Consider the following 13,996-nt stretch of genomic DNA (forward strand, 5'->3'; position numbering starts at 1 on the left):
CGAAATTCACAGGCAGAAGAGCGAGCCACAGGAAGCAAGAGGCTGGACATTGATGGAACCTGGAAGAGAAGGGAGAGACCAGGAGAGGTGGCTATGTGCCTCATCATGTGACAGAGGGCCTAAGGATTGCTGGTGACAGACCCAGAATGCCAGTCTTCAGGAAGAAAGCATTGCTTTGATGATGCCTTGATTTGGACTTTCTTTTAGCCTCACAACTGTGAGCAAATAAATTCCTGTTGTTAAACCTGACCCATTTCATGGTATTTGCTTAAGCATCCTAGAAAATTAAAACAGTTGGGAAAGAGATAGGTCTATAATTTTCCTTCCTCATAATGTCCTTGTCAAGTTTTGGTATCAAGGTTTTGTTGGCTTCATAAAATGAATTGGGGAGCAATCCCTCTTTATTCCTCCTCTTTGGAAAAATCTGTATAAGATTAGTCTTCTTTCTTCCTTAAGTTAGGGGTAGAATTCACTGATAAATCCATCTGGGCTTGCAGTTTTCATTGTGGGAAAGTAAGAAGCAACTACAGATTCAATCTCTTTAGCAGATTATATGGCTATTCAATTTTTCCATTTTTCTTTTATCAGTTTTGGTTAAGTTACATTTTCTAGGAATTTGTTCATTTCATTTAAAATTTCAAATGCATTCGCATAAAGGTAGTTATATAAATATAACATACACAAATCTTTTCAAATATCTGTAGGATCAGTAATACTATCCTCTTTCATTCCTTATATTTTCTTGTTTGGTCTGCTAGAAGTCCAATTATATGTCTTTCAAAGAATCAGCTTTTGGCTTAGTTGAGCCACCCTTTTATATTTTGGTTTTCCACTCCATTAATTTTGGTACTTATCTTTATTGCTTTTACTTTCTTCAGGTTTAATTTTCTATTCTTTTTAGAACTTCCTGAGATTAATTCTTGGTTTATTTTCAGCATTTTTAAAAAATATATGCACTTAAGACTATAAATTTCCTTCTGAATATGGTTTTAGATGTATCCCACAAGTTTTAATACACAGCATTTCCACTGTTCAGTTCAAATATTTTCTACTTTTTATTCTGATTTATTGTTTGACCTTTGGGTTACTGAGGATATCTCTTAATTTATAAACAGAGATTTTCTAGTTATTTTTATTATTGATTTCCATCTGAATTGCACACAAAGAACATACCATCCTCAGAATCTGAGACTTGCCTAAAGACCAAGAATATGATAAACTTTGATTAATGATTACATGTACATTTGAAAATGTGTATTTTGCAGTTGTTGGGTGTCGTGTTCTATATATGCCAATTAGGTTAAGTTTTAAAATCTTATTCAAGTGCTTATATATTCACTGATTTTTGTCTGCTGGTCTATCAGTTACTGAGAAATGTATATTAAAATCTGCTAATACGGGAGGCTCCAAATTGGCAGAATAAGACACTTCAGGGTTTTGCTTCCCCAAATAAGCTTTGAACAATAAGCAAGAACTAGAAGAAACATCCTTCTCAAAGCTCCAGAAAACAGTGAAAGAACTGCAGCAACAAGGAGCATGCCCCACCCCCCACCTCCCCCCAAAAAGGCTACCTTAAAAGTGATAGACTCATCCTCTCACCTGCTCAGCACAGAACTGGCATGCACTCTCAGTGTGGGTCCCTGGTCCTGGTTGTGAAGGGAGCAGAGTAACCCTGATGCACATACTGGGAGCTTGTATGTTTGGCCCAATATGTCTGGTGATGGCTTGAGGGACTCGCTGTCCCAGAACTTGCCCTGCATGTTGAAGGCATTTCATAGAGTTCTCTTACAGAATGCTGTGGGAGAGCAGTCAAGTGGTTACCTGTGGCAAATTATTGCTGGCTGTAGTACATACAGTACAGTGCCTGAGACCATGAGGAAACTGGTTCCTCAGGAAGTGGGGACATTTGTATCTGTGTAAACAGAGGAATCCCAAGGGCCACATATGCATGTCCATAACAACATGCATGTGCAGAAAGGATCAGGGTATCTCCCACACATTGGCTTCAAGCTATTCTCTAATCTCACTGCATGGATAAGCTCTGAAGGAAAGCACTTGCACTAGTCAATCTACAAAGACTGGGAAAGGTGTTTTCTTTTTCCCCTTTTTAAAAATGTTAGTTTCTGGCATTTTAAGAAAGCTCTTCCATGGAGGAATACAAATTTAAGGAAAAGATGCTGCAGAATCTAAATTACAGTGGTAACACACTGAAATACTAAAATGTCCAGGTTTCAACAAAAGGTTACAAAACATGCAAAGAAACAGGAAATGATGGCCCAAGAAGGGAGAAGAGTAAAGCATTAGAGATGTGGATGAGGAGGACCAGACCTGGGACACACCAAGCAAAGATGAAAAAAAAAAAAAAAAAAGGCCCTAAATAAGCTCAAGGAGCTAAAGGAAAACATAGACAAAGAGTGAAAGGAAATCAAGAAAAAGGTAGATGAAAACAAAGAGACTATCAAAAGAGAGATGGAAATTATAAAAAGGAACCAAACAGAGCTGAAGACCCAATAACAGAAATTAAAAATCCTTAGAGGGGCTCAACAACAGATTGGAACTGGCAAAAGCAAGCATCAGTGAACTTGAAGAAAAGACAATCATTCAGTCTAAGGAGCACAAAGAAGAAAGAATGAAGAAAAGTGAACAGAGATTGAGGAACCTGTAGCACACCACCAAGTGAACCAATATTTGCATGTGGGAATCCTAGAAAGAGAAGAAAGAAAGGGGCAGAGAGAATACTCAAAGAATAATGGCTGAAAACATACCAAACTTAAGGAAAGACATGGATAAATATTTCCAAGACATTCAACAAACTCCAAACAGGATAAAACCACACTGAGACATATCATAATCAAACTGTTGAATGCCAAAGATAAAGAATTCTGAAAACTGCAAGAGAGAAGCAACGTGTCATGTACAAGGGAGCTTCAATAAGATTAAGTGCTGATTTCTCATTAGAAATCATGGAGGCAAGATGCACTGGGATGACATATTTAAACTGTTGAAAGCAAAAAATTGCCAACCAAGAATTCTAGAAAACTGCCTTTCAAAAATGATGGTGAGATCAAGACATTCCTAGATAAACAAAAGCTGAGGAAGTTTGTCACCACTAGACTGGACCTATAAGAGATGCAAAAGAGAATTCTTTAGGTTGAAAGAAAAGGACAGTAGACATAGATTGAAGCCATATGAAGAAATATGTATCTCCAGTAAGGGTAACAATATGGGTAAATATAAATGCCAGTACTATTGTTTGCTATTTCATTTTTTACTTTTTACAGGATATAAAAGGCAAATGCTTAAAATGTAATGATATATCAGTGGTTTTGAACTCGTAATGTATAAAGATGCAGTTTGTGACAAGAACTACATAAAGGTGGAGGGGGCAGAGGGGTACAGTAACATAGTTTAGTTTGTGTATACCACTGCAGTCAAGTTTGTATTTAAGCAAACTTAAGAGTGTTATAGATTTAGGATGTTAGATTTAAGTCCCATGGTTAATACAAAGAAAATATAGGAGAATATGTGATCACACAGACATAAATAAGAGTACAGGTGGCCAGGGGCAGGGGCTTGGGATAGGGTTAATGGGTAGTTAATGCATGATGGGTGTAGGGTTTCTTTTTTGGGAGATGAGAAAGTTTTAGTAATGGAAGGTGCTGAGGGTACTGCAGCAGTGTTAATATGAGTGATCCCACTGAATGGTATGCTTAGGAGTGGTTGCGATGGGAAAGTTTATGTTATATATATGTTCAAACAATATTTTTAAAAAAGAATGAGCAACTAAAGAGACAATGACAATTAAATGCAATTTGTCATCCTGGACGGGGTTAACAATAGAGGAGAGAAGGCCCAAAAGGTCATTTTTGGGACATACAAAAAAATTAGAATATAGACTGTAAGCTTTGTATCAATGTCTACCCACTGTACTAAGGTGGTTACAAAAGTGAATATCCGTGCTCTTAATGAAAATTACATGGCAATATTAAGTGTTCAAGGAGCATGAGGTATACAACCTAAATTTAAGGCAAGGATATCAAAGCAATACTTAAGCTTCTCAGACTTTGAATCACCTCTTCTTGAATTAAAAAAAATCAGCCTGAATGCTGAGAGCAGGAGTGGTGGATTGAATTATTATCCCAATTTATCCATGTTCTTGGCCTTGATCAATATTCCTGAGTGTGAACCCACTGCAAATGGGGTCTCTTGAAGATGTCATTTTAGTTAAAGTGCACCCCAAATGAGTGTGATTGGACCTTAATCTGGACTTCTGGAGTTCTTTATAAGAAAACAGGGAGAAAGTCACCATGAGGAGTCATAAGAAGGAAGTCTCAGTGGGAACTTGGAAGAGAAAGGAGAGGACATTGCCATGTGATGGGAAAGCCAAGGAACCACAAGGATTGCCAGTGCTGGCCAGAACACTACTGACCCTTGGAAGAAGCAAGCTTTCTAGCCTCCAAAACCATGAGAGGATAAATTCCTGTTGTTTAAGCCAACCCACTGTATGGTATTTGTCAGAGCAGCCTAGATACTAAGACATCAGATCTCTAGTTTCATTCTTTTCTTGGATCTCAGTCCTGTACTTCCTCACTGGCTTTTTGGTTCTCTGATGCCTGTAAGAAGAATTAAAAATATTATTTTGCCCATCTTTTCTAATTGTTCTTGGTGAGATGGTTGGTCTGAATTACCTACGCACTACTAAAAGTGGAAGTCAATAAAAAGCTTATAGGGAAAATTCAAGAGGTCTGTTTGGAATATATCAAGTATAGATACCAAATAAGAGGTCAGAGTTATAGGTTCAGTGCTAACTAGAGAGTTTGGGTTAGATACTTGCATTTGAACATCATCAATTTATTGATGAGGGGGCCTGGGCCCAATTGTGGAAAAATTCCAAAATTTAGAGTCAGGTAGAAGAGGAAAAGGAGTAAAGGTGATTGAGAATAAGTGGCCAGGAAGACAGGAAGAAAACAAAGATAATGTGGTGTCAGGGAAGCCCAAAAGAAAAAATTATTCAAGGAGTGGTCATGTGTCAAATGCTATTTAGAGGTCAAGAAAGATGAGGTCATAAAAGTGACCAGTGGATTTGACAATATGGAGGTTAACTGACTTAATAAATTTCTTTTTTTTAAATCCGGTGTAGTAGTAGAGATGGAACCTAGACTGGCATGGGTTGATGAATGAATGAAAACTGAAGAAATCTGGCCATGAAATGGAGAGATGGAAGCAGTTTGAGAAGGATGTGAGATCAATGGAAGGGATAGCTTGGCATTATTATAATAGTGAAAATCTTCAAACAACTTAAAAAGCCTATGTTTTGAAAAATGGTCCAATAAATTATGCTTATCAATTCAATGATGAATTGATTTAAATCAATTAAAACTGAACAAAGAGTGTTTCAATAACATGAGAAAATTTTCCTACATGGCAGGCTCTAAAAAGATCTAAAATTGTCTAGTTAGTAAATCTCAGTTATGTACTTAAGTCTGAAGTCTGAACTTAGATTTAACTCCAAACCCTATCCTCTTCGTAACTACACTATATTGCCTCTAAAAAACAAATGGGCTAACACACAAACCTTATGAATTCATTAAATGAAAATTACTCCAAAAGTTACCTTTAATATTGTTAGTTTGAACTGTTCCACATACTAAATAAAAGGAATAATAATATCAACCTATTTGGTACATTTCAAACAATCTGAACAATTTTACAGAGACTATGTTACTATTTTACAATCTAGGGGGCTACTATAAATTTAATTGGAAATAAAGTATAGAGAAAATTCATGTCTCAATTGATGCAAATTCATTGCTCATCCTTCTTAAAGAACCTATAAAAAGTTCCTAGGTAGTAAGAGAATGAAAACAAAATTCCGATCACATTATGGAATTTTCCTCTTTTTTGTATTTAGTTCAGACACTTTGAGACACTACTAACTGGTAATCCTGTTGGGTAAGTCATTCTTCAGAAGCAGCATATTCAGTTGAAAAGAAAATATATAAGGTGCCAGGTCTATGGAATGTCCTCTCGCAATCATACTCACATTACCCTAACATTGCTAATCCTCTGAGTATTCACATGAGGTAGGGAATGAACCTTTTTCCTTTCATATGTATCAAAAGGCTATTTGGAGAGGAGGAAAAATATTGGAAGATATTTTATTAAAAGTTTTTAGGTTTTGGAAATAAAATATATGAAAAGAAAGTGAATACACTGTATGAAAACATTCAGACCTTGTTAAATGTTAAAATAAAACAGCACAAACTCTATAAATATTATAAAAATTATATTTCAATTAAATATATATACATTATGTACACCTTCAATAGGATTCATTATCATTACTTAAAAACACTGATATGCATATCTCTATGTAAAGATGACACAGCTGTTGACTTTTGCAATGTGAATCACCTATACACATTTAAGAAAGCATATACAAAATTCACTATCTTATCTTATACAAATGTTTTATCATATTTCTCAAAGTCTACCATACCATAGTCCAAAGGCACAAATATTGGCCAACTAGTTCTAATTTTTATGTAAAACATAAAAAAAATTTTTTTTAACCCATAAGATGGCAAAAAGATTAATTTTATGTTGCTTAGCTTTTCTTAGGCATCTGACTTGAGGTGAAAAATAGTTCAGTGAGGTTACAGGATGAAAAATATCTAGGATGAAAAAATATCTCATTTGAAGACATTACATTTACAAGTCGAAATGGTCTCTAATACAAATGTATATGGAGAGGTTTTGAAGAATAAATTGGATATCCCAGGGGAGGATCAGCTGCTTGAACTGTAAGGTTTCTTAAAAGAAGTGGTTGAGCTTGTATACTGTAACGTTCCTCATCATCATTTGTGGCATAAAGCAATTCCCATGAAAGATTGGCCCACTGTCCTCTAACGGCTTCAGCATTTAATTTCCCAACTTGGATCAATAATTCTTGAAGGGTTAGTACTCTCCCAGTGTAAACTCCCTTTAAAGTATAAAAAAGGTTATGGGGAGAGAAAAGGAAAAGAAATTACATTCATACCTTTACATTTTACTTATAAACTTAGGGAAAAATTCTATTCTAGTTAGGCAAATTTTCTCCCAAGATCAAAAAACATGAAGTGCTGTATTAAAATGTACACATATGAGCTGCTTGTATTCAGAGTCAAGAATCACTGCTACTGCCTGAGCTCTGTCAGTAAGTATGAGAGGACAAATTCTCTGGCAGTCATTTCACTTTGTGACCAGCATAGCAAAATCCAAGCTTCATTTTCTTTCTCTGTTCCCTCACCCCATCCTGCTTCAGTGATGCATAAGCCTTACCTACTATTCACTGGACAGTCATGCAGTAGTCTCTTTTTTAAAAAAACTACCTTTATTGAGATATAATTCAAATACCATAAAATTTACCCATTTAAAGCATATGATTCAAGAATTTATTTACAGACAGTTTATTTATATGACATTCAATTTTAGAGGATTGTAATCACCTTAAAAAGAAATGCTGTACACTTTAGCTATTACCCGCTGTGGTGGTTAGGTTTATGTGTCAACTTGGCCAGGTGATGGTGTCCAGTGTCTGGTTAAGCAAGTACTGTCCTAACTGTTACTGCAAGGACATCTGTGGCTGGTTTATTAAATCATCAGTCAATTGACTGCACCTGTGACTGATGACATAAACAAAGGTCGTGTCTTCCTCAATGAGAGAATTCAATCAGCTGGATTTAATCCAATCAGTTGAAGACGTTTAAGGAAAAGAGAGAGAGGGCCTTCACTTATTCGGCTAGCCAGCGAAGCGTTTCCTGAGTTCATCGAACACCTTCATTCTTGCGCTGTAGCTCTTCAAGCTTTGTTTTCAGTTTGTTATTCAAGTTTGGAGTTTCGATAATTACATTTGTTTACTGTCCTGGTCATGGGTGCCAACAGTTCGAAAAAGGTTTCTGAATTCTCTTTGGGGACACTGGGCTACAAAATGTTCAAACACAGTGCTCGCTGATGTTTGTTTTTGGATGAATGAAAAAAATTTCACCCAGGACAGTCTGCCAATTGGGGATCTTTTTCATTAGATAAACTGTGTTTTTATGATCACAATTGAAAAACTGTGGTTCTAAAAATAAGACAAGGACAATGAGGTTCTTATTCTGATTGGTATTTAGAGGCCTTAAAAGAGGTTCAAGATTCTAAAGTTGCATTCCTAGAAGATACTGTCTCTAAATTATCTCAAACTAATCAGGAACTAAAATCACAAATGCATACTCCAAATTCCCCTGAATTCATATCTTCTGCTCTACCACCTCTATATCCTCCTTTGCCAACTTGTCCCTCTGAGCCCACCACTTCTTCCTCTTCTTTACTATCTGAACTTCTTTTCCACTCTGAGCCCTATCTTTAAATGCTTCTAAGACAAAACCTGCAGAAAACACCAACTCTGATGGCACTCAGAGGCCTAACCAAATAACTTTCACCCCTTGGTCTAAGGTGGCACTCTAGGCCATAGCTCAAGAATTCCTTAAGCCAAAGGAACACCCTAAAAAATTTACTGAAGAATTGTGCATCTTAATTCAGGTTTATTAACCTGCTTCCCTGATTGTATGTTAGTCAAGTTTCTGGAGAAGCTCCAAATTAGATTAGAATGGCAAACTGGAAGGACCCAGAAAAAGACACGACCATTAAAGTAGCTCCCCCTGTTCTATATAAAGCTAAAATCATATCTCAACAATTGTTAGATGCTATTCCTAAGGCTTTCCCTGCAAACTTGACTGGGTCAAGGTCCAAAGCTGCAAGTCGGGTAAGGACGACCTGTCTATTATTTTCAAGAAAGACTAACAAAAACATTTCTTTAAGCCAACTCTGCAGATTAACTCACTACCCTCCCCACTACGTGGAACATGACTCCCAGGAGTGTAAGTCTCCCTGGCAACGTGGGACATGACACCCTGGGATGAACCTGGTCCTGGCATCATAGGATCGAGAATGCCTTCTTGATCAAAAAGGGGAATACAAATGTAACAAAATAAAGTTTCAGTGGCTAAGAGATTTCAAGTAGAGTTGAGAGGTCATTCTAGAGGTTATTCTTATGTATTATATAGATATTCCTTTTTAGTTTCTAGTGTATTAGAATAGCTAGAAGGAAATACTTGAAACTGCTGAATTATAATGTAGTTGCCTTGATTCTTGATAATGACTGTACAACTATATAGCTTTTATTGTGTGACTGTGTGATTGTGAAAACCTTGTGACTGATACTCCCTAGATCCACTGTATGGACAGATGAGTAATCAAATAAAGACAAAAATATATATAAATAATGAGGGGGAATAAAAGATATGGGATGTTTTGGGTGTTCTTTCTTATTTTTATTTCTTAAATTTTAATTATTTTTGGGGGGGAGTAATGAAAATGTTCTAAAATTGATTGTAGTGATGAATACATAACTATATGATGATACTGTGAGACACTGATTGTATACTTTGAATGGATTAAACAGTATGTGAACATAGCTCAATAAAATTGCATTTAGGGGGAAAAAATGTTTGCTGAACAGTCCGGACTATCACAAGATGCACCCAGAGCTGGAATTCCTTTTTTTTTTTAATGCACTTTTATTGCAATATATTCACATACCATAATATCATCCAAAGTATACAATCAGTTGTTCACCAAATCATCATATAGTTGTGCAATTATTACAATAAATTTTTTGAACATTTTCATTACTCCAAGAAATAAAAATAAGAATAAAAATAAAAGTAAAAGTAAAAAAGAACACCCAAAATATCTCAAACTCCTTTCCCCTATTATTCATTTACTTTTTGTCCCCCTTTTTTCTACTCATCTGCCCATACACCAGATAAAGGGAGTATGGGCCACAAGGTTTTCACAATCATACAGTCATCCTGTATAAGCTATATAATTATATGATTGTCTTCAAGAATCAAGGATACTGGATTGCAGTTCAACAGTTTCAGGTATTTCCTTCTAGATTTTCTAATACATTAAAAACTAGATAGGGATATCTATATAATGCATAAGAATAACCTCCAGAATGACCTCTTGACTCCATTTGAAATCTCTCACCCACTGAAACTTTGTTACATTTCTCTTCCCCTTTTTGGTCAAGAAAGCTTTCTCAATCACACGATGCTGGGTCCAGGCTCATCCCTGGAAGTCATGTCCCACGTTGCCAGGGAGATTTACACCCCTGTGAGTCATATCCCACATAGGGGGTGGACAGTGAGTTCACCTGCAGTGTTGGCTTAAAGAGAGACATCACATCTTAGCAACAAAAGAGGTTCGTTCTCTGGGGGTGACTCTTAGGCACAATTATAAGTAGGCTTAGCCTCTCCTTTGCAGTAACAAGCTACATTAGGGCAAGCCCCAAGATTGAGGGATTGGCCTACTACAATGGTAATCCCCAATGCTTGTGAGAATATCAGGAATTCCTCAGTTGGGGAAGTTGAGTATTTCCAATTTTTCCCCAGGCCTTCAAGGGGGCTTTGCAAATACGTTTTATTCTCTGCCCAAATTACTCTGGGATGTATCAGGGTTTCATGCTACTCTGTACAAACCAACCAGATCTCACTGCCTCCTCAAGATTCCATATAATTATGGTGTTTGAGTAAACTGACCATACAGGTTACGTTATATAGCATACTACAGAAAATACAGATTTTCCACCAAATAAACATCTCTTCCTTTGGTCTCACACAGAAGGTGACGTTTTAAAACAGTCAATACCATCCTTTAACCTTTAGTCTGGTTTACTTTAGTCCTAATCAAGTCCATTTTGTTCGTATCTCTAATTAAAGTCTGATCTCTTTTTCAGCTTCTTTAACATTTGCTCTATGGGGTAATGCTGACATTCACAGCTGCTGAAATCTGGCTCTGAGTCTCAGGTGCCACACACAGCTATCCCAAGTTGCAGGGACTGACCACGTTTTATACAAACAGCTTATCATCTCAGAATTTAGAAATAACCATTATAACTCGTGAATAGATGTGACTGCTGTAAGAGCTTACGATACAGGAACCTTTACCATAAGCCTTCCCCTGATAACCTATGCTCTCAGATTCAATTCTCAGAGTTTGCACATTATAGTGCATCCATATTAGTGAGGTGTTATGTTTGTCTTTTCGATTCTGTCTTATTTCACTCTACATACTGCCCTCAAGGTCCATTCACCTAGTTGCACATCTCACAACTTCATTTCTTTTTGCCACTGCTCATATTCCATTGTATGTATACACCACAGTTCACCATTCTGTTTATTGGTTGATGAACCCTTAGGTCACCTCCATCTGGAATTGCCTTTTTTTGTTAAGTGAAATTTTATTGAGATATATTCACATAACATATAATCCTTCAAAGTGTACAATCAGTTGTTCATAGTTGTGCATTGATCACCACAATCTTTGAACATTTTCATTAATCCAAAAAATAAAATAAAAATTAGAATAAAAAAGAACATCCAGAACATTCCATTCCCCTCCTCCCCACATTGTTCATTTACTTTTTTTCATACTCACTCGTCTTTTTTTTTAACTTTATCAAAAAATTAAAAAGGCAAACAATAAAAAACATGTCAAACAAAACCAAAACAAAGGAATAAAACAACCTAAAATAACTACATTGCTTCCAACATGTTCCTACCTTACCCCAAGAAAATAAACAGACTATAACCCAACAAAGGAATAAGAAAAACAAATAACCTAAAATAACTACATTTCTGTTAACTTGTTCCTACCTACCATACCCCCCAGAAATTACCAAACCAAAGTTATTCCTGAGCATTCCCAGAACGTTACGTTTACCCTCCATAACTTATCTCTTCTTATTAGATTTATCGTTTCTCCTTCATTATTTGCTTTCTATTGCTAGGTCCCCTACATTCCACAATATAAACCATTTATTTTACATTTTTTACAGTGTTCACATTAGTGGTAACATACAATATTTCTCTTTTTGTATCTGGCTTATTTCGCTCCGCATTATGTCTTCAAGGTTCATCAATGTTGTCATATGTTTCAAGACATCACTCCTTCTTACTGCCACATAGTATTCCATCATGTATATATACACCACATTTTATTTATCCACTCCTCTGCTGAAGGACATTTGGGTTGTTCCCATCTCTTGGCAATTGTGAATATTGCTGCTATGAACACTGGCGTGCAGACATCCGTTCGTATCACTGCTTTCAGATCTTCCGGGTATATATTGAGAAGTGCAATTGATGGATTGAAGGGTAACTCTATATCTAGTTTTCTAAGGAATCGCCAGACTGACTTCCAGAGTGGCTGTACCATTATACAGTCCCAGCAACAATGAATATGAGTTCCAATTTCTCCACATCCTCTCCAGCATTTGTAGTTTCCTGTTTGATTTATTATATCAAAATTCCTTTATCATATTGAGGAAGTTTCCTTCAATTCCTATCTTTGGAAGTGTTTTTATCAACAAAGGATGCTGGATTTTGTCAAATGCTTTTTCAGCATCTATTGAGATGATTTAATTTTTCCCTTTTGATATGTTAATGTGCTGTATTACACTGACTGATTTTCTTATGTTGAACCATCTTTGCATGCCTGGAATGATTCCCACTTTGTCATGGTGTATGATTTTTTTAAATATGCCCTTGGATTTGATTTGCAAGTATTTTCTTGAGATTGTTTGCATCTATATTCATTAGGGAGATTGGCCTGTAGTTTTCTTTTCTTGTAGCATCTTCACTTGGTTTTAGTATTAGAGTAATGTTGGCTTCCTAAAATGAGTTAGGTAGTGTTCCATTTTCTTCAATGTTTTGAAAGAGTTTAAGTAAAATTGGTGTCAGTTCTTTTTGGAAAGTTTGGTAGAATTCCCCTATGAAGCTATCTGGCCCTGGGCATTTATTTGTGGGAAGCTTTTTGATGACTGATTGGATCTCTTTGCTTGTGATTGTTTGATTGAGGTCTTCTGTTTCTTCTCTGGTCAGTCTAGGTTGTTCATGTTTTTCCAGGAAATTGTCCATTTCCTCTGAATTATCTAGTTATTTTGACATACAGTTGTTCATCGTATCCTCTTATAATGCTTTAATTTCTTCGGGATCTACAGTAATGTCACCTCTCTCATTCATTATATTGTTTATTTGGGTCTTCTCTATGATTTTGTCAGTCTAGCTAGGGGCTTGTCAATCCTGTTGACCTTCTCAAGGAACCAACTTTTGGTTTTATTTATTCTCTCTATCGTTTTTTTGTTCTCTATGTCATTTATTTCTGCTTTAATCCTTGTCATTTCTTTTCTTCTACTTGGTTTAGGATTAGTTTGCTGTTCATTTTCTAGCTTCTTCAGTTGTTCCATTAGTTCTTTGATTTTAGTTCTTTCTTCCTTTTTAATGTATGCATTCAGGGCTATAAATTTACCCCTCAATACCACCTTTGCTGCATCCCATAAGTTTTGATAAGTTGTGTTCTCGATTTTATTCAACTCTATGTATTTAGCAATTTCTCTTGCTATTTCTTCTCTAACCCACTGATTATTTAGGAGTATGTTGTTTCACCTCCAGATATTTGTGAACTTTCTAAGTCTCTGATGGTTATTGATGTCTAATTGTATTCCATTGCAATCAGAGAATTTGCTCTCAGTAATTTCAGTCTGTTTAAATTTGAAGCTTGTTTTATGACCAAGCATATGATCTTTCTGGAGAAAGTACTGTGAGCACTAGAGAAGAATATGCATCCTGGTGATCTGGTATGTAATGTTCTATATATGTCTGTTAATTCAAATTCATTTATCAGATTGTTTAGGTTTTCAATTTCCTTATTGGTCCTCTGTCTGGTTGATCTATCTATAGGAGAGACTGATGTATTGAAGTCTTCCACAATTATTGTGGAAACATCCATTGCTTCCTTCATTTTTGCCAATGTTTGTCTCATGTATTTTGGGGCCCTTTGATTGGGTGCTTAAACATTAATGATTGCTATTTCTTCTTGTTGAATTGTCCCTTTTATTAGTATATAGTGA

At 36.0% G+C, this 13,996-nt stretch overlaps 1 protein-coding gene across 3 annotated transcripts in view; it reads right to left on the bottom strand.

The window, feature by feature from the left end:
• Positions 1–6,320: 6,320 nt before the first annotated feature.
• Positions 6,321–13,996, bottom strand: part of PCNX4 (pecanex 4) — a 56,402-nt gene continuing 48,726 nt past the window's right edge. For all 3 annotated transcript variants that reach the window (XM_037832598.1, XM_037832597.1, XM_037832599.1), the window contains exon 11: positions 6,321–6,982. In XM_037832598.1, coding sequence (XP_037688526.1) covers positions 6,731–6,982 — 252 coding nt within the window. In that variant the 3' untranslated portion in view covers positions 6,321–6,730. The remainder of the gene's footprint in view (positions 6,983–13,996) is intronic.

The sequence above is a fragment of the Choloepus didactylus genome, chromosome 4 (assembly GCF_015220235.1).
Source record: "Choloepus didactylus isolate mChoDid1 chromosome 4, mChoDid1.pri, whole genome shotgun sequence".
Taxonomy (NCBI): domain Eukaryota; kingdom Metazoa; phylum Chordata; class Mammalia; order Pilosa; family Megalonychidae; genus Choloepus; species Choloepus didactylus.